Raw genomic sequence first — 22,445 nt, forward strand, 5'->3', positions numbered from 1 at the left:
CACCTACCTTCTTTGATCCCCATAATGTTGAAGGGCATACAGGACAACTAGTTTCCAAAATATTAGGTGTTTGTGATTATATTTGGTTATTACTATTTTGTGAATATGGTTATAATGTATTGGTTGCAAATTGTGAGTATGTTGTACTTGGAATCTTGCTCAACATTTGTATAGCCATTTATAGAAAAGAATGTGCTATTATAGTTATTTAGTTTTCTGTTAATAGTGTACTAGGTCTCTTAGTAAAGGTAATTTTGAGCTACAATCGAATTTTAAAACCTTCACTTTTTTTTTTCCCTTGTAGGAAGTTGGATTGCCCAGTAGATTTGCGGAATTTTCCAAGGTGAGCATAAGTATGAACATTAGTCATTGAAATGTGGTATATAAGATTGATGTGTGTGTAGCCTCTCACACACCCACCACCCACCCACGCATACACAACAACAGCACGCGCCCCCAACCAAAAAAAAATCCCACCCCCCCCAAAAAAAAAACCACACACACACAAAAAGAAGAAAAAAGCCCAAAAAAGAAAACTGAAGAAACCAACAAAAAAACAGTATGCTAGATCTTGGACCTTCTTTGTACATTGTTTTGACAATGTGTTGTGCACGTGAAGTCAATGCTAGAGTTCGATCTTCTTCTTTATGAATCATTATGATAATGTGTTCATGCATGTGAAGCATCTCAATACTGATAGCCAGTTTTGGACCAGATTTTAGAGTCTCTATGAGATTTAGGCATTAGCTCATGTGCTCACATTGAAGATGTGGTTAAGGCAACTATCCCCTTCCGATTCTCCTACCCTGAGGGAATAGTTGGATGGCATCAACTATTTTCTCTTTTACATGTCCATGCTGTAGTTTTCTAAATAATTGTGATGTTCAGTTTCAAATGCTCATTCTTTCCATTTTCTTGAAATGTTAAGTCTCCCCTTGAGATTCTCCTACACTGAGAGAATAGTTGGATGGCATCAACTATTTTCTTTGGAGGCTGAAGGCTTGTTTGATAACCCTCAACTTTATGAATCATTCTGATAATGTGTTCCTGCATGTGAAGCATCTCACTACTGCTAGCCAGTTTTGGACCAGATTTTAGAGTCTCTATGAGATTTAGGCATTCTCTCATTTGCTCACATTGAAGATGTGGCTAAGTCAACGACCCCCTTCCGATTCTCCTACCCTGAGGGAATAGTTGGATGGCATCAACTATTTTCTCTTTTACATGTTCATGCTGTAGTGTTCCGAATAATTGTGATGCTGAGTTTCAAATGTTCATCCTTTCCATTTACTTGAAATGTTAAGTCTCCCCTTCAGATTCTCCGACCCTGATAGAATAATTGGATGGCATCGACTATTTCTTCGGAAGCTGAAGGCTTGTTCAATAACTGTCAACTTTTCTCCGTCTCTGTTAAGTCTCAGAAATAGGTGAATATTATAATTGTTAAGCATACTACGTTGTACAAGGCATTTACAAAAATAGCAGTCCATTTCTCTACAGTGCATTTCCAGGGAGCATAGTCATGACTCATTATGAATGTAACCAACAAAAATGTAGCACTAGAAGCAACTAGCCACCAAAGGTGCCAAAAATTGATAGGCACAAGCCAACACCATTGCATTGAAAAGTTTGTGAAAACCAGAATGATTGCATGGATGGTCGAAAGCACCATGAATAGAAAAAGACACACAAACAGAGATTGAACAACAGTTGTTATTGGACGAGATTCCATTATTTGTTGCCACCAGCTCCGCCAGCCTATCCAGGCCACTGCCTGATCCTGTCCAGCTCTGCCAGGTCTGCCTGCATACAAATTGAGCTGCCCACCAGCCTGGGCAGTCCCACCTACAACGCCAGCATCAACAGCTCGTCCTCAGCTGCCACAGGCATATCTTATCATTTTATTCAAAATATCAGAGCCAAAGAAAGGGGCTTTTATAGGGAAAGGTCCATTTCTGCTATAGCATGTGCTTTCATGCACAAATTGCAGAAATTTGTTGGAATTTGGGTTAGAAAATTTGGGGCTTTTGTATGTTTGGCAGACATTGGCATATGTACTGAAGTTTAAATCTGAAATTGACTGAAATCTTGCACATTGGATGGTCAAATTTTGGGGTTTTTGTGTTTTTAGTGCTATTGAGCATTGTCCTTGCATTGGACAGTGTGCTGCTTGCTGAAATGTGGAAAATTTCAGCACATTGAGACACTAGTGGTCAAGTGTGACACGGTTTAGTTGATTACAGCTTGGCATTTGCTGTAACTTCTGGTGATTTGCAGATTTCCAGGTCAGGCCAGCTTTTGTTATTGTTCTCATGCATTTGGAAGAGTGACATTTATCATGGAAAATCAAGGACATAGTGATGTCTTTACTTATGTGTCTAAAGAGGATAGATTGGATGGCAATAACTATTCTCCGTGGTCCTTTATGATAAAGAATGTACTTGTTGCAAAGAATATTTGGGATTTTGTCAGTGGGAAAGAAGTTTGTCTTGGAGATATGGCTCCTCCTACACCTCCACAAGGAGGTCATGGTCAAAGGCAAGCTCCGGTTTAGCCACCACCCCCAAGAATAACTGCATAGAAGGCTTGGGACATTAGGGATGCCCAAGCATTGTCACTTATTGCATTGACACTTTAGCAGTCAATAATTCCGCATATTTGTTCTGGTGCTACTTCACGAGTAGCATGGCTTACACTTGAGCATATGTTTGTTAGAAAAAATGATACTTGGCATTTCTTTCTTAAAGGAGCTTGAAAATGTAAAGATGGAAGAAGGTGATACTATGTAGGTTCATCTTAATAAAATTCAGGACTTGTGCGAGCAGTTGATGAATATAGATGAGTATTATTCTAATGCTCAAATGATCTCTACTAATTTGAACTCTCTGCCACCTTATTTCGCCTTTCACACGGCATAGAATCTTTCAATGTGAATTTCTATGCAACTACTTGACTTTCTTTAGTTGGTTAGTTTGTTGCTAGAAGAAGAGTAAACAAGAAGAATAGTGGAGTGGATGTTGTAGCTTCTAAACAAGCTTTTATGGCAAGACAAAAGGGCAAGGGCAATTAGTCCAAGAATGCTCTACAGAGTTTAGGAAGTTCAAGAACTTTACACAACAACAAGAAGTAGGGGGCATGCAGGCCAAGAAGGGTAATTGCCATTATTGTAAAAAACCAAGTCATTGCATCACAGAATGCAAGAAACACTTTGCCAAGGAGAAAAAGGAGTCTGGGATGTCTGTTTCAGATGCACCTTCTACTGCTACTCTTCTACTGCTATTGCTAGAGAGTCGGTGTCATTTATCGATGACCATGACAACTGTTTTTACACTTGCAGTTATGATTCTTCTTGGAAAAATAGAGCATTCAGCTATACAGAGGATGCTAGCACTTGGTTCTTGACAGTGGTGCTTCTAAGTACATTACATCCCATAGGGATTTGTTTATCTCTGTTGTTGCAACTCCTGTTGGCAAATCAGTGCAATGTGCAAACAATGGATATTATCTTGTGAAAGGTGTTGGAGAGATTGTCTTGAAAGCCATTGATGGCTTTACTCTCCCTTTTCAAGATGCTTTATATGTGCTAGGGATAAAGAAGAACTTGCTGTTCATTTCTTCTTTAGCAAAGTGTGGAACAATGCAAGTCACATTTGATGATGATAAATGCACGGTCAAGGATAAGGAATTCTTGACTTTGGTACTCACTGGCATATTATGTCATGGAATTTATGAGTTAGATGCTTATTCAATTGTTCAATCAATTTACTTAGCATCTACATTACTCTTGCTATGTCACAGACAGAGTTATGGCATGCTTGCATGGGGCATGTGAACTATGGCAGTTTGATGCTTATGCAACTTAGATGTTGGAAGGCTTATCTCTCTTGGAGAGATCTCTTGAGTACATTTGTGAGGGATGCATTTTGGGCATTGGTTCTCGTTTCCTTGTGATGTTGCTTTTAAAGTTATAGCTAGGTTGCAGATTATGCATTTGGATATATGTGGACCCATGCATACGAAGTCATTGGGTGGATGCTATTATTTCATCATCTTCATCAATGACTTTACTCGTTTTTATTGTATTTATTCATTGGTGAAAAATTCAGAAGTGTATGATGCATTTTTGGCTTTTACTACATTTGTGGAAAATCAATCTGGCTTTCAAATTAAGACTCTCTGTTCAGACCAAGGGGGGGAATACATGTCTTCCTTATTGCTGAATAATTTTTTGAAGCAAAAAGGCATTGCACATCAGTATACTATTGCCAATACTCCACAAGAGAATGGGATTGCAGAAATGAAGAATTAGTCACTCATGGAGATGGCTAGATGTATGTTGAAAACGAAAAAATTGCCACATGGTTTTTGGATGGAAGTGGTTATGTGTGCTTGTCACATTTTGAATAGGTGCCCTACTAAGGCCTTGAAAAATATAATGCCTTTTGAGGCTTTGAATAGCCGAAAGCCTTTAGTTGGTCACATTCGTACTTTTGGGTGTCTTGCATATGCTCATATTCCCAAAGTATTGAGAAAAAAGTTGGACAATAAGGCTATCAAGTGCATATTTGTGGGGTACAATAGTGAAAGCAAGGGTATAGATTGTACAATCCTGTTTCCAAGAAAGTTTTCGTCAGTAGAGATGTGATTTTTGATGAAAAATCAGAATTATCTCTTGCTGATTATGACACATATCAGGTTGCAAATGATGTGTTTGAAGGGATGTTGCCTATATCTTTTGGTGATACAACTAGAGCTTCATTAAATGAACAAAATGTTCAGCCAATTGCTCCATTAAATAATGCAGAAATTCAGCCTATAGTTGATCATTCAACAAGATGTTGAACTTGAGGTTCATCAAGAGCATGTACATAATTAGGAGGCTAGACGAATACCTAGATGGTACTTGTAGACTCTACAAGACAGTCATTTAGATACTCCTCTTGCTGGTCATACTCAAAGACAAACACATTGATCATGCTAATGCTATGGAGTTTGTTATGGCAGCAAACACACTTCATGATGATGACCTTGATTCTTTTGAGGATGCACAACAAAGTGTACATTGGATGGCAGCAATGCAAGCTGAATTTGATTTTATCATGAAGAATCAAACATGGGATTTAGTTACATTGCATGTTGGAAAAAAAGCCGTTGGTACTAAATGGGTCTATAAGCAAAAACGAAAAGCGGATGGATCCATTGATAAGTACAAGGTCAGGCTTGTGGCAAAAGGCTATGCACAAAAGAAAGGCAGTGATTATGAGGAGACATTTGCTTCTACATCCCCTATGACTACTATCAGGTGTATGGTTAGATTGGTTGCCCATTCTGGTTGGATTGTGCACTAGCTTGACATTAAAATTGCATTTTTACATGGGGAACTTCAAGAAGAAGTGTATGTTCAGCAGCCCACGGGTTTTGCAGTTGAAGGATCCAAACACGGTATACAAGCTGAAAAAGACTTTGTATGGTTTGAAGCAAGCTCCATGAGCTTGGTATGCCAAAATTGATGCCTTTTTACCCAGCCAAGGGTTCATTAACAGCCCATCAGAGTCTGCTCTTTACAAGTGCAAAGAGGGGGGATCCTTACTAGTCATTTGTCTTTATGTGTTTCTGCTCACAAGGACACATGTTGGTCAGATTTCAGCAATTAAGAAAATTTTGCAGCAAACTTTTTAAATGTTAGATTTGGGGCTTTTGCATTACTATTTGGGCATTCAATTTATTCGTGATACTAGAGGCATTGGATTGTCACAGTTTGGATATATTGGTAAACTCCTTGAGAGATTTGGCTTCCAAGATTGCAAGCCAGTAAGTACGCTGATGGAGAGTGGACTTGAGATGTCTTTGCATGATGACAGTGACATATTTGACATTCATACATATGCTCTAGTAGTTGGATGTCTCATTTATTTATGCAACAAAAGGCCAAATATTCAGTTTGCAGTTTCAATCCTGAGTAGATATATGCATAGTCTACGCATGTCACATTGGCAAGCCGTGAAGTATGCTTTCTGTTACTTGCAAGGCGCTAGGACTCTTGGATTGCTTTATGCCAAGGGGGGGGGGTTTTGCTACAGTTACATGCTTACAGTGATTCCGATTGGGGTGGAGATTTTGATTCTCATTACTCTACAAGTGGAAATTGTTTCTTTCTTGGCTTAGTAAGAAACAATCCACTTTTGCCACATGGTCTTGTGAAGCTGAATACAAGGTAACTTTTACTACTATAGTTGAATGTGTATGGGTGAGATGTTTGTTGGTTGATCTTGATGTACCTACACAAAGCCTACTCCTTTGTTTACTGACAGTCAAAGTGCCATTGCAGAAGCACAGAACCCAGTGTTTCATGCACGCATGAAACACATTGAGATACATTATCACTTTGTCAGAGAGAGGCTACATGCAAGGGATATCATCTTATTGTCCTACCAACAACAACGTGGTAGACATCTTCACCAAAGCTCTTTATCGTGGCAAGTTTGAAGCATTTCACAATGCTTTAAATTTGATCTCCTTTGATGGATGATCCTTGTATGTTAATCACTTTTCACTCCAATGGGGTTTGTTGGGTTTTACTCATGCCTATGCTCACATAGGAGTGTTGGTGATCGGCAATAAGACACTGAGCCACTTTTTACTCTTCATAAGAGAGGTTTTTTCCCCCAGTCATATTATTCTTTATTTGTAAGGGTTGGGGCAGCAACCACCTCCAACCAATAGTAGAACAGCTCCCTGCCGTTGCGTCGCGACTGCTGCCCCTGCCCCTGTCCCTGCCTGTACCCTTGTGCCAACTGGCGCCCGCCCCGCCTGCTTCTGGCCGTAGCCCGCCTGTGCCTGCCCTGCTCGCTCCTGCCCACCCTGCTCGCTCATGCCTGCCCTGCCCACTCCGCCTGCACCTACTCCTGTCCCGCCCCCGCCTGCTCTTGCTCCTAGCTGCCCGCTCCTGCCCTGTTTGCTCCCTTACCCAATGCCCCTTGTGGGTCCCCCCCCCCCCCCCCCCCCCCCCTCGCCAGGCAAGGCTATGCCCCAATCCACCCCCACCCTGATTCCCCCCTATGTGCTGCCCCGCTTTCTCTGCCTTGCGGCCCCAGCCCCGTCCGGCAAACCCACCACCTGCATAGAAAACAACAATTCCCCCTCCCCCAAGTTGCTCCCTCCCTCTACAACAACTTGCCCCCCCCTCTGGTAGCACAGCAGCGTGATTGGTAGGTTCTCAACAGGGACACGCAATGGAAACCTCTAGTCAGACACCGGTGCATTCTGCAAGTGCCCCCTAGTCAAACACCTTGCGCTTCGTCCTATCTGAGGAATAGCTCTTAGCCGTCTATGCCACAAAGCTAGAGCTTAAAGAAACAATGATCTTTGGTCAGGTAGCAGGACACCCCCTATCCAAGGCCCAGCTTCGGGATTGGCTTCACTCCACGCTGTGCATTGGCACAATGCAGATCATGGAGACGGTTCTAATGGGTCAATGGATCTTCATGATACGACTTATCTCGGCAGATGCAACTCGTGAGCTACTGGCTAGCTCACCCTATCCTTCCACAAAGGGGGTCATCCACATGGTTCCGTGGTACAGTGGCTTCAAAGTGGAGGCATTCGCGCTCCACAATAGTTTCCTTAGGTACCCGATCACCCTGCTCTTCCTCGGACTGGCAATAGTGTATAGTGGAAGACTTTGGACGACTTTTCTGCACTTTTCTTCCCGCCTCTTTCATGGACGCAGTGACAGCCGCAGGAGTCCCAAAGGTACGAGCGGTAGTGAAAGAGACAAAGAATATACCACAGTTTCTAGAGATTGAGGCAGGCGGACACTCCTTCAAGCAACAAGTTATTGTGACTAGGTAGCCCGGGCAGAGCCCGTGTTGCCATGACTTTGGGCATCAAGCAATAGAGTGCACACGCTTCTCGGAGCCAAGGCGGCTTCACCGACAGGCCCACAAGTGGACGCGGACGACTTTACATGGGTCCAGAGACGACAGAGAGGGAGTCGGCAGGGGGGAGCCGTAGTCAGCCCTTGAGACACAGCCACATCAGCAGGGTGTAAGAGGGCAAGTGGTGCCCCCCCGATAGAGCACCACGCGGCCCTCCCCTCCTCGCCCCACCCGGCAGCACCACATGCCTACACATCCACCCACCACGGAGGCATCACCACAGGCCACCTCATCCGAGGGCCCCCCTCCCCCCCCCAAACCGGAGGTGAGGAGCCCCATACGCCAACATCCTCCACTCAGAAGCAGTCCAGTCCCCCTCCCCACACAACCACCAGCTCATCTATCCATGCCGCCCGTCACACTTTCCCAAGACAAGCACAACTGCTACCACAAGAGTTTTTTCGCAATGGACCGTCGGAGTGCGGAGAGTTTCCACTACCCTTGGAGGTGGAAATCTCCGTGGTACGCAAGTCAAGGAGCGGCAAGGTCCATCTACTAGCACCATCGGATGGACCAAACTACGCTTTCTTCCTTCAGACCCCTCACATAGGAGACTGGACGATAACACAGATAGAGGAGGAGGTGAAGAGCTAGGTGGCAGACCACATCTCCTAGTGGATGGGAGAAGAACTAGCACTTTTTTCCCAGCAGTGGCTAGGTTGCATGATGGACATTAATTGGTGGGCTAGGGCCAAGGTCCCACATCTGAGCATTATCTTTCAAGCCCCTCTGCAGTGGAAAGCTCCGATGGATATGATCGAGTGGCCCTTGGCATAGGTGGCCCGTTTCTACCCGTGTACAGAGTCTCGCCTCTCAGCCTGGCTGATAGATGCCCTGGTGGTACTACCAAGCGCATCCATCACCCCCATGGTCCTGCCCGAGGGCTACCATGGGGGAATGAAGTTCACCGTCCAAGCCGGCAGCAAAGCGTATCCGCATGCCTCATAGCTCCTCTTCTTCGTCACCAGCTTCCACACCGAACAGATGCTTGTTCGGTCAGTCATAGGTTTCCCCATGAGTTTACATCTTGCATCCTAGAATGTGAACAACCTCCACTATAGTGGAGTACGTGGTTCCAAGAAGTTGATTGTTTGGCAGGAGCTGTAGCTTGTCCTTGCCGGACGGATCTACATCTTACTTTTACAGGAGCACAAGCTCACTCCCGCCCAGGCCCAGCGGGTAGAGAAGGTACTCCCGGGCAGTTCACACACTGGGAGCATGCCATCGGTGCCCACGGCAGGAGTGGAGGCATATGCACCTCTATTGGCCCGAGCCTCACCGCTTGTGTCCGGGACCACGGGACGATTGTGGCAGGGAGGGTTCTATGGATCAAATTGGATATTGGGGACTCGTACCTTGGAGTTCTCAATGTCTATGCCCCTAGTGAGGTTATTAGGGCAAGCAACAGATTCTGGGTGGAGATCGCAGTAGGACTCCCAGAGGTGGACTTCCGGATTATTGGAGGAGACTTCAACAACCTGGAGGCCTTAGAGGACCAGCAGGGCAGAGGCAAAAACTACGAGGGCATGGCTGGGGAGGAGCAGGAGGCATGGGAGGCCTTCCTACTGGCAGTAGGAGCACGCGATGCTTGGAGAGACCGAGCTTTCCACAGAAGGGAGAGGTTGTTGGACTTCTCTTGGGGATATAGGAGGCTAGGTAGAGTCTTGCTGGAGCGGTTGGACAAGTTCTATGTGGGAGAGTGGGGATGCTCTCGTGGAGGCCAGGTAGGGCAGTTGGCTGGCACCACTTTGTCCGATCACTGCCCGGTTCTCCTGACACTTGATCCCCGAGCATCTACCCTAGACACACAATCGTGTCATGGATCCCTGTCTCGATCTACAGAAGGGAGGAGGAGGTGAAGAGATAGTTTGAGGAGATTTGGACTAGGGAATGGGGCAGGAGGGACCGGATCGCAGAGGAGGTTGCAGAGGTCCTAGCCGAGTCACGCAATATCTACCAGGAGGCAGCCCTACAGGTCAGGCAGGAGAGCTAGGAGGAGGAGAGAGCACTCTGGCAGGACCTAGCAGCCACGCAGAGACTACTACAGGAGGCACCAAGGGATCCCATCCTCCACGCACAGGGGGTGCACGCCCGAGCAGCCATCGCCGGCCTAGAGGATAAGTTCTCAGAGTTCTCATTCCGCACGTCAGCAGCCTTCTGGGCGCGGAAGGGGGACACGATGTGTAGGGAGTTTTTCTAGGTGCATCAGCCCGGCACCTCAGGAGAGCAGATACGCAGCCTTCGGGATCAGTATGGGAGGATTCGCTCTAGCCCAGACGAGGTGATGGAGATTGCCACCGACTACTACAGATGCCTTTTCCAGCAAGAGACAACCTCAGCTAGAGGACAGCGATGTAGACAGTAGGTCTGGGATCACATCCCATCCCTCGTCACAGAGGAGATGGGAGGCTCCCTCCTAGGCCCCTTCACAGAGAAGGAACTAGAGGAGGCTTTCCATACACAGGACAAGTAGAAATGCCCGGGAGAGGATGGCCTCTCTAAGGCCTTCTTCACTATCTACTAGGACGTGGTGAAGGACCCCTTACTACTGGCCTTCCAGGAGATTTTCACTTCAGGACGGATGCCAGGGAGTCTATCGGCAGGTCTTATTAGTCTCCTCCCCAAAGGGGGAGACCAGTTGGAGCTTTCCTAGTGGAGACCAATCACCCTGTTGTCAGTGGCCTATAAGGCACTGGCAAAGATGATTGGTAGGCGACTCCGCCCTGTGCTTCCAGACATCATTCATGACACATAGACAGGCTTTGTCCAGGATAGGAGCACCCTAGACAATGTCTTCACCTTCTTTGAGGCGACACAGTGGTCAAGGATTGGTTGTACTACTCCTGGACTTTGAGAAAGCCTATGATAGGGTGGACTGGGACTTCTTAGAGGGCACCATGGTGAGGTTGGGCTTCCCCCAAGCATGGATCCGCAGCGTCTCCGCACTTTACAGATTGGCTACCAGCAGGGTTCTCATAGGTGGCAAACGAGGGGAGGAGTTCTGGCTGGAGAGATCGGTCGCAAGGCTGCTCTCTGGCCTCGTATCTATTCCTACTCTTTGCAGAGGCGATGTCTCACTTCCTTAGGTCATGTGTGAGTAGGTTACACGGCCTACGACTTCTAGTGAGAGAGGAGACGGACCTGTTAGACTCAAAGTATGCAAATGATACAACACTTTACATAGAGGACGATGAGTTGATGCTGGAGAGAGTGAGACTAGCTCTCGAGGTGTTCTGTACTACAGCAGGAGCGAAAATCAATCAGCGAAAGTCGGTTGGTTTCCTCACAGACCCGGACTCTAGCATGGAGTGGAAAGTCCACTTGGGATTTAGATGGGTGTGCAGAGGGCAGACCGACCGTTACGTAGGGTTCCAGGTGGGACTCGACATCACTCCTGCCCAACAGTTTCTTCCAGTCCTTGGCTCTATTCGGAGGAAGTTGACCTACTGGAGTACTGCTCGCCTTTCCCTAGCGGGCCAAGCCCTGGTGGTTAACCAGGTCCTCCTAGCAATGGCTTGATACATCACCTCATGTTGATGCTTCTCCTCGTCCTGTGTAGTTCAGCTTTGCCGCCTAGTGCGGAACTTTCTCTGGGTCGGGTCAGACAGTTCCAGGGGCTCCCGAGCCAAGGTGGCGTGGGCGATCATCATCTAGCATTGGTCATAGGGAGGGCTTGGGATCATAGACCCAGAGTTTTAGAGTCTGGCCCTTTTGGGCAAACTAGTAGTCCTGGAAGGTCCTATTGCAAGAGGGTCTCTAGGAGTGTAGACCGAGGCTTGGCAGTGATTGGAGGCCGTCCTTGAGATGGATCTTCACAACAACCCAGATCATACGTCCCAAATCCCCCTTCCTACGCAGCCTACTTTGTGTGTAGCAGGGCCTTCGTAAGGCCCTAATTCAAAGCCCCCCAGGCTGCCAAGAGGTGATAGACCACCAACTGTTGATCTGGAACCCCCAGGTTAGAGATCGGGATGGGGTACAAATTGGCGAGCGCCCCCATATCCAGTGGGCTGGTTCAAGTGCAAGCTTCAAGCAAGCTCCATCCTCAAGCTCCACGCTCCAAGCTCCATTGCCGCGAGCAAGACAAGAGAAGAGAAGAGAAGAGAAGAAGAGAGGAGAAGATGGAGAGCTTCTCCTCCTCGGTCCCTCACCCTCACACACTCACTCCCTCACACTCTCACACTCCCTCTCTCAAGCACAAGCTCAAGCAAGCAAGAACAAGAAGAAGAAGAAGAAGAGGAGAGCTACTTTTGGCCACACACAAGAATGAGCTTCTCATTCACTTTTCAACTTTATATACAAAACCCTAAATTCCTTTTGGGCGGTCATTCCCTTTTCCCCTTTTTACATGGCCGTAGTTGATAAACCACCCTTCATGCATAATTTTGAAAGAAATGATACGTCCCTTCCAGTGATGTTTAATATCCTCTCGTTTTTTTCTTTTCACCTTGTGAGAGTCCTTGCAAGAGGGCAGCATGGCAACCAAATCGTTTATACTTAAGATCTTTGGCTCCAAATTTTCATCAACTTTGTGGCTATAGACAGTGCAAGAGTTTACTAAACGAGAAGAGCGCCTTCTGGATGCCATACTTAAATTAAATTCGCAGAGAAAGAAGCTCATCGAGAAAGATGAATGAACTAAAAAGTAGAAAAAGAAGCTCACCGAGAAAGGTGAATGAACTAAAAAGGAATATTAAGAAGACTAATGAAAATATATTGGGCGCCAAAAAGTTCTCAACTTTCAAAAAATCATCATTAACTTCACAGCAACTTTATTATGTCATTTGTCCGATTTTATAAGTGAATAAGGACTTCGGGACTACCAAAACATGTCAAACTTTGGAGATTTTGGCTAAAAAGGAGGAGAGAATCATGAAGTGGACTCTACTATCTCCAAAAAAGAGGAGACAAGAATACCATATTCTTGCACACATGGCAAACTCTCTTTGGCCCTTTTCTTAATCCCATGATTAATAAAAGTGCATTTTTTGAAGCATTTTTGGCCCTAATGGTAAAAAAATAACCTACCCAATCTGAATCAGTCCAACTTGTTAAAGAGACCCCTCTATATACATGATTCCAAAGAAAAACAAAAACCCTACAGTGGATCTTCAAATTTTCCCAATGTGAATTGGTCTGACCTCTCAGAGGCACACCTCTCCATACATAATTCCATCTGTCAAGGTACCCTACAAGTACTGCAACACCTGAAAAGCAACTGATCAGTGAGGTCAAAAAGTTCCTTTACATGAAAGAACTCAAGGCAGCAACTGTGTAGAAAATCTGGTCAGGTATAACTGAGCTTCCAATCGGTGACCCAATCAATCTCTAGTATTTATTGATGTATGTCTCCTGGAACCCGAACCCTCACTTGTCTACAATATCTTGGACCTAGCTCTGTTAAGCAAGAATGTCAACAATTTAACCACACAACTCTATTGTGAGATAAAGATTCCTGTGGTAACTAAGAGACCTCAAGTCCAAGAATCCATCAGCCAATCTAAAGTACATATTGGGCCATAGATCAACCCCCAAAGCTATGCTACAAAAGTGGTCCGTTTGCTAATACCAAGCTCAATGTGCTTGCTTCACACGATAGAGGACCTTCAACAAGCGATAGACATCTTCCTCTAGTTTTGGAACAATGTAACCAAGTAGCTACTCAACATAAATCTCCTCTTGAATGTTGGTTTGGAGATGGCAGCTATCAGCTCAGCATAGAGTGCATAGATAGTAGAGAGTGTGGTCATTGCTTGACACTTGATTAGTTGGGAAGTGTGTAATGTAAAGTACAAAGTATAACCCTTAGACTTTTTCTTTTTTTTTGCAAATAAAGTGTGGCTAATTATATTACTTCAGAAAAAATGTGAATACAAAGAAGTGCTCATGCTCAATAGACTAGCTGGAGCTGATGCAGAGTCACAGATATATCAAGTATACAAGCCTCACAAGGCGGTCTAGGGGGGATGGGAGCAAGAAGCCATGGAGAGGGGGTGTATCGCCATCTAGGGCGGCTGCCTACTTGCATCACGAAAAATAGGTCCTGGCCACCCCAAGTGCGTATGAAATGAAAACGGAGCTCCTGACGAGCTCGAGACTCCCCCTGCACCTGGTTCCATTGGCCACAGAGGAAGTGGATGATGGAGGTACAAAACTCTGCTAAAGTCGCCTGTGCTGAAAGTCTCTCCCCGCCAAAAACCTCTTAACACCGCGCCTTCCAAATATGCCATCTAGTAAGACTCCCTACGATCTCCCATACCTCAAAGCGGTCTGCTGTGGGCTCCAGTACCTAGCAGATGGATAGAGCCTCCAAGCCGACCACTGCGCACAACCCATCCTCAATAATGAATATCGTGTCTTGCATCTCAGCCTCATACAAAAGGTGACGGCCTTGGTTGACTGCTTGCCAGCAAAAAGCTCTCCATGAGATACATCCAAGGTTGGGTGCTATACGGCGGAGGATGCGGCATGCTCCTCTCCCGCCGCTTCACACGACCAAAGGCAGTGCTTTGGAGTTTCCAGACGCTACTGTGTGCAATGTTTACAACCTCCATCTTTCTGCATCTAGGCTAACCAACTCCCCATCGCCAGGCCTCCATGTGCCACTAGCCATAAGAAATACGATACCCTCCTTAGCCTCCAGTTGTCCCATAGGCAGCGCCAAAAGGTCCGTCGAAAAGCATCCGTGATGCTGCGCACCGCCCAGTACCTGCTACACGACGACGCCCAGTCCATGTCCTCCTGTATTAGTACAAGTCTGCCAATCCTGGCTGTGTACTCCGGGAACCTCGGTGGCTTCTTGGTGACCGCAGTGGCCGGCCATAGCCACTCTCCCGGATCCCACTCCAGCTCATCAAGTGGCTTGCCCTCCCAAATCTAGAGCTGCCACTCCCGAAGCTCCTCCCCAGAAAACATAAGGGTCCAACTGCCATGTACTCCCCTAAAGGCTAACCACATGAATCCTCCTCCATGAAAGGACAACTATCCCCTCATCTTGCTGCTCTCTGTCAAGGGCCAAACGCCCCCCTCCTACACGGTGAAGAAGGTCCCATGTGGGGCGCCGCCCACTCTACTTGCCACATGTAGGTGTTAACCCCAACACGAAGAAAGCAAAAGGAAATAAAAAAGACGCATGGCAAAGGCGGAAAAAAGGTAGCTCGACTGAAGAAAGAAGAGAAGGAAAGGCCAAAGGCGCAAGGGCAACCTTAAGAGTCCAAGGCAAATGCAAAAGGGGAAAGACGCATTTTAAAATAAAAAGGCGCACCTTGAAATCTTGTAAAAGAGCGCCGGGCTCTCACCCGTGCAATTTGTAAATGTAGATGGGCGGTGGAAAGGAAGCTAGGAAGATAGAAGGACAATGGGAAAAAGGGAAAGCTTAAGTGGAACCTTCCATGTGATTTATAAGGTGTTCGCAGACATTATCTATGCTAATCAGATTGTGGGTTCTTTTATTATGCATGTTTCGTGGCTTTGTGGAGGGAAATCGAAATCAACTAGTGTGATTACCCTATCCAAAATCAACTCAATACATTGCTCCCTTATCCACCGCATATATGAGTTAGGGTAATCTTAGCACTACGAGAAAAAATGTAACAAGTTGGTAAACTAAAAAAGGGTCCCTAAAAAAACCAACAATACGAAAGAGACTTACATTCACTCCATCTATCTTGAGTATCTTTGAATCTATTGTCCTGCAGACATTTGAAAAGCACTCTCTTTCCACAAGTATATGTATGACTTTGCGATGGTACTTCTTGTTAGAGAGAGTTATATGGTTTTTTAGGATCAACAATATCCTCATATGTGGTGTCCAAGAAGGTAGTCACGAGCCTGCCAGCACTGCAAATGGAAATATGTAACTAAAATAGACAATCAAATAAAATAAATAATTAACCAAAAAACAAGTAGTATTTCATTCAACCCACATTCTTCCTTGGCTATGGATACCACTTAGAGAGTTCATGAGGATAATTTCTCTGGTGAGTGTATCCGATGTAATGAAAAAAAATATGGTAGTTTGTGATGGAATCAAAAGCTTTGAAAGACATTGCTATATTTGAACCAAATCTCGAAAACAATTCCATTGATAACAATGGATCAACAATACACATAATTTTAGAGATTTATTGGCTAAGAGATGCAATCAATGCCCTAAAGCTAATAGCAAAAATAAAGGCGTGTTATTTGCAATCAATAGCACAATCATTCTATATATTAAAATTTTTTAGAGTCAAAATGCCTTACCTTATGCAATAATAAACTACAGAATCTAACAATCAAATATCCTTTTTACAACTAGCATGGACTTGTTCTCATGAGATATGCTAAGATAGTCCTCTTTCTCTGAAGTGCAAGAAACATTGATAACCATTTGCCCATACACCTCACCCATTCTCTTATAATTAACAGGGCCAAGTACATCAATTTTTCTCTTACAAACATCATCCTCGGTACCTTATTCTGCTAATCATATTAAAATCTTTATTCATTAGGGTGATCTTATGAGTATGAGCAATAACAATGTAAGCATAATTCATAAAGTCAATAACAAAGTCTTCAACTGCCTCCTAAAGAGAAAGAATCGCTGCAAGCTACCATTTCTTTTGCAGGTAAGCTACCATTTCTTTTGCAGGCCAGTTTTAGTCAACATTCTTGAAAATCTATCAAAAATATCCTTGATTTGTTGGCTGATCAAGTACTCTAGGGGAGATTGGAACCTTGGCAGTTGTCTACTTTGTCCTTGTCATTACTACTGCCTGAGAAAATGACAAGACGAGTAATAAAAAACTATTCGCTGGTATGGTCGATACGACATGGAGAGGATAAGTTGATACGATGCGAGAGCAGCAAAGCCAAATCTTCACAGGGTCCTATTCGCGCTGTATCATGGAGCAGTTGATACGGCGCGAGTGTAGCAAAGCATAATGTTTGGTACTATACTTCTCGCTCCATATTATGGACAACCTGATATGACGCAAGAGTGGCACAACGAAATCTCCGTAGGAGGAGTCCTCGCTCCGTATTGTGGAGGAGTAAACATGCGCATGCAAAGTACACTCTCCCCCCTGTAATGACTTATTTTTTATGAGACCTTAAACCCATTAAACCAAAAAAAATTCATAAGATTATTAGGCTCTGAAAAAAAGTTAGAAAATTTTTAAGATTTTTTTGAGCTCGTTTGTTATTTTAAAACTATTTTCTAGCAAAAAATGGCCCAAAAATCACAAAAAACCACCCAAAAATAGCATATCATGATACGGCACAAAAAAAGAGTGTTCAATAGTTTTAAAATATCAAACGAGCTTTAAAAAATCTTTAAAAATTTCTAAATTTTTTTCAAAGCCTAATAATCATATGGAAATTTTTTGGAATTTTTTTGATGGGTTTAAGGTCTCACAAAAAATAAGTCATTACAGGGGGGGGGTGTACTTTGCACGTGCATGTTTACTCCTCCACGATACAGAGCGAGAACTCCTCCTACAGAGATTTCGTTGTGCCACTCTTGCATCATATCAGGTTATCCGCGATATGGAGCGAAAAGTATAGTACCAAATATTATGCTTTGCCACGCTCGTGCCGTATCAGCTGCTCCACGATATGGCGCGAATAGGACCCTGTGAAGATTTTCGTATCAACCATACCAATGAATAGTTTTTTATTACTCTTCCTGTCATTTTCTCAGGTAGTAGTAATGACAATGACAAAGTAGACAACTGCCAAGGTTCCAATCTCCCCTAGAGTACTTGATCAGCCAACAAATCAATCTAGATCCTCTTTTGCTCAAGGAAGTGAGCTTCCAAGCCAAAGAGAAAGAATATATATTGCATTTTATTATAGCTTGATTTATAAAGGCATCTTTTTGTGGATTAAGGGAGAGTATCTTGTCATGCTTTGTAATCCAATGTGGCATTGGGGGGGGAGAAAGGGGACGAGGTATTGAGAGTGTATACATGTGAATCTTCCTAATGCTATAGAGGATAAGAGGAGCTGAGTGTGAATGGTCTTAAGGGAAAGGGAAAACCCTAACCCAAAAAAAGCACAAAGAAATCACAAAAAAAGACCATCATGATATGGTGCGAATGGGGGGGTTGCGTGATGACCCAACCCCCCTATTCACGTCATATCATGATGGCCTATTTTTTGTGATTTTTTAATACTTTTTTGGGGTTAGGGTTTCCCCTTCCCCTCAAGGCCACAAAAAAATAGGCCATCATGATATGGTGTGAATAGGGGGGGTGATCATCACCCAACCCCCTATTCATGGCATATCATGATGGCCTTTTTTTTGTGGCTTTTTGGGATTAGGGTTTCCCCTTCCCCTCAAGACCATTCACACTCAGCTTCCCTTATCCCTTACAACATATAAGGAGGATCCTCTTCTCCTTTTTTTCTTAAAATAGCTTTAAAATAACAAATGAGATCAAAAATTTCTTAAAAACTTTCTAAAAAATTTTAAGTGTCGCTTTTATGATTTTTTTTTTTGGATTTTTTAAATAGGTATAAGGTCTTATTAAAAATAAAAATTATAACATTATCAGAGAGTCACATGTGACTATTATCCTAAAGCTTAAAATTTTTTGGGCTATTCTTTTACTTTTTTTTCTACCTATCATTACATAATTTGGATCCAAAATAGACTATCTTTTTGAATAGATATTGCATTAGTATATATTTGCTATAAATATTCTATCTTCTTTAAGAGCTTTAAAAATATATAAGAGATATGAATAGTTATATATTTTTGAGATAATATATATTTTTAATAATTTATTTGCTAATCATTCTATCAATTCACTAAAATATTTTTATTTTAGAGAGGGTATCTTCTTGAAGAGTTATGAAATATAGTTTATCTTTACTAAATAGTATATTCTATCCTTTTGAGATATAGAAAAAGATTGAAGAGATATTGAATAATTATATCTATTATCATAGGTTTCATATAAGAATTTGACTATTAATGACTTATTTATTCAACTCCATTGATTTATCAACAGTTTATATTATTATATAAATGACTCCATTAATAATTTATTTATCTAACTCCATTGACTTGTCAAAAGTTTATGTTATTTCATGTAGAGAACTTTGTATAACATCATATAATTCTCTTTAAACTATTTTTAAAAAATAAATAAGATCATGAATGCTATAGAGTAAAGGAGATCTATAATCACAGAGATTATTTTGATGGTCTTTTTTTTGTGAAATTGAGATATATTGCATTTGAAAAAAGATATACAAGGATGAAGCATCAATAATGTAGTGATGCTTTCAATTATAAAATCAGTCTACATTAGAATCAGAGTTCTGAGAGAAAGAAATAGAGTCAAGTCCTTTCTATTTCTTCTTACAAATCAAGGGAAGAGATCTTAAGAGATTTGCTAGGATATGATAGCATGAGTAGTATCATCCCATGACATCAAGCCACTATTTAAGTATTGAAATCTGAAAGTGCTAATAAGAATCGCAATTGAGGATATTGAAACTTGAAACCCCATAGTGCTAATCATAGTTGAGGGTATGATGAGAAAAAGACTCCTAAGAGCTAATATCAAGTAAGAAGTTGTATCCTTCATATTCTTCGAAGCATCCTGTACACATAAAATCGTTTTAGTCCTAAAGTTGATATGATACACAATATCACTAATACTTCTATTTATTACTTGTTTAATGTTTTTTATATTTTAAGAAACTAAAAATTGAATAATAAACGTTTTTAATCTATTACTAGGTAAATATTTTTGTCTCCCAGAAATCAAAGTACTTCCTTTCTTCTAATTATAATATATTATCCTCATTTTATCCATTAGTGCTTACTAAAAAGTTGATATTACAACATTGTATAATGAAGATATTCTATTTTCAAGTACCAAGATCAAGGTGAAAATTTTCACTTTCTATTCTATTAGCTTGAGGATTATCCTTAGTATATCTATCCCTACCAATTTGTATCAACACCATGGGACTCTTTTACCCATTTTCTTATGAATCAAATTGAAGAGATTGAAGAAAAAGCCGTAGAGATTACTTAGGTAGATTGCCATATGAGTTGCCACGAATATGGTGGATCTAGAGTTAACCACTCTCTAACGGAAAAGAGATAAATGTGCATACATGCATGTTTCTAGGAATAGAATACCAATGCATGGGGTGATGCAAAGGGCAATGCAATAGGTCATTGAAACGTCTGTCCAAGATCTAGCATGCACATAAGACACAACACAAGCTATATTCACAAATATAAAGGGACTGGACATCAGACTCAGCCCCCAGTGATAGAGCCAAATGGGTGTATCCTTGAGCCTAGGAGCTAGCAGGACTTTGGATTACAACCACGTCCCAAGAGCTAACACATCATACCACCAACCTACACCATCTTGATGTAATGACACATTGGCCAATGGGCCAAGAGTCCAAGAGTGGTGACCACACAATGATGTGCAAAATAGGACCTTCAGTCCTATAAATAGAAATTGGCTATTCTAATCGTGAAGTTCCTTAGTGTATTCGCACTAAGTCACTTCATGACCACTATGACCAATGCTACTAGCACCCATTTGAATGTCCAAGGATGTAACGCTTTCCCCCTTATGAATGATTGTTGTTCTTATTAATATCCCTAGGAAAACAAAGTGGGGAAAATGACTCTTCAAGACTCCCATAAGTAGCCTCTGCCTCAGGACGATGCTCGTACTTGACCAAATATTTGGGGTAAATAGTTTGATTAGATCGTTTAGTTTTATGGTTAAGAACCAATTTGGGTTTGAGCGGAATATATCAAGCGTAGTGTTCTCAAGCCGCGAGACTTTTTCAATTGGAACAATCAATTCACCTTGTCATAGTCGTTCTTTTAAACAACTCATGTGGAACACAGTGAATTCAGATGTTCGGAGGTCAAGCTTGTACAACATGCTATTTATCTTCTCAATAATCTGGAAAGGGCCACAATAGTCATGGAATCAGAGTCCTTTGGGACTTTTAAGGTAAACCCACATGCCCTCTTGAAGTTCTCAAGGAGTAAGATGTTGGTAAGCATAAAGTGTATCACAATCCTGAACCGTTTTAATGCTTTCCCTCACAATCATTAATATTTCATGCATATCATGCAAAAAGTTTACCATGGATTGCATTTTCACCCCCTTGAACTCAATGGCAATCAGTGATTTCGGCTTATAATCGTATATAAGTTTGAACCAACTATAGCGAGTAGATGAATGCTTAGCAATGTTATAAGCAAACTCAATCTGAGGAAGATAACACTCCCAATCAGATCGTCTACGAGAGATATATGCACCCAACATATCCTCCATAGTTTGATTTGTTCTTTGTGTCTATCCATTAGTCTTAGGATGCTCCAAGGACAACATAGACAATCAAGTTTCCAATTTTTGGAAAGCCATCTATCAAATACAGCGAGTGAACTAAGGATCTTGATTACTAGTTATTTCATCGGGCAAGCCATAAAGTCTATAAAGATGCTTAACAAAGAGATTAGCCAACTCATGGCTTTCACAGTCGTCATTGTGGGAATGAATTGAGCCATTTTTGTCAATCGGTTGACCATGACTCATATTGCATCATGACCTCAATTCATATGGGGTAATCGTATAAAATCCATAGAAATGCTATGTCACTTCTTATTAAGAGTTTGTAAAGGATATAATATATTTGCTTGTTTGTGTCATTTATCTTTATTAAGTTGACACTGTGGGCACTCATGTATGTAAGACTCAACCAAAGCCTTTATGTGCATGTAAGGATATAACATTCTTGCTTGTTTGTGTTATTCAGCTTCATTAAGTTGACACTGTAAGCACTCATGCATGTAAGACTCAACCAAAGCCTTTATGTACAACCAATAAAAGTAGTGAAGCAAGGCCAAATTCTGGTGTATACGAGGGTGTCCCATGCTTGGTACGTCATTGCTGCACATCGAAAGGAGACATAGCGTAAGAAGCCATGGTGTTGATAGGAGAGAGTGGTGTGAAAAATGAAGAAGACTAGAGAGTAGAGAAAGCAAAAAGTTATTCTACGAAGAGATTTGCAAGTAGGAAGTGTTTAGGAGAGAAGGGGGAGAGAAGGCATGAGAAAGAGTGGATTGCAAGAGTAGTTGAGAATTGTCAAAATCAATTTGCAACAATAAATGCAAAAATCGGCCTTTTTTTGGGCATAGTTACAAGGGGCTAGCTTAAGGGATTGCTCAAGGGGGTAGCTTGAATAATCTTTTTAACAAAAATAGGATGGAAGAAAAAATAAACCTTTGTTAACATTATTCAATACTTCATGGTCCTCCCAAATAAGTCCACTTTTGTGGACATCTGAAATTTCCACACAAGTCTATGAGATAGCTGCTACTAACACATACATGCTAGATCGACCCCCATCACAAGACTATCTAGTTGATGTAGTCCCCCTGACCCATTTGATGGTTGGTGCCCCCTACTGGGTTGATGCAAAAATTTGTCTCGTTCGACTGGATTGTGGCAATCCTTCTGCCCCATTTGA

At 42.7% G+C, this 22,445-nt stretch overlaps 1 protein-coding gene across 22 annotated transcripts in view; it reads left to right on the forward strand.

Moving 5' to 3' along the window:
• The window catches only part of LOC148014173 (protein NEOXANTHIN-DEFICIENT 1), a 70,526-nt gene that overhangs the window by 34,387 nt on the left and 13,694 nt on the right, over nt 1–22,445 (forward strand). For all 22 annotated transcript variants that reach the window (XM_087667226.1, XM_087667232.1, XM_087667237.1 and 19 more), the window contains one exon: nt 305–343. In XM_087667226.1, coding sequence (XP_087523352.1) covers nt 305–343 — 39 coding nt within the window. The remainder of the gene's footprint in view (nt 1–304; nt 344–22,445) is intronic.

The sequence above is a fragment of the Lygodium microphyllum genome, chromosome 25 (genome assembly GCF_053477565.2).
Source record: "Lygodium microphyllum isolate KBCC chromosome 25, Lygodium_microphyllum_v1.1.10, whole genome shotgun sequence".
Taxonomy (NCBI): Eukaryota; Viridiplantae; Streptophyta; class Polypodiopsida; order Schizaeales; family Lygodiaceae; genus Lygodium; species Lygodium microphyllum.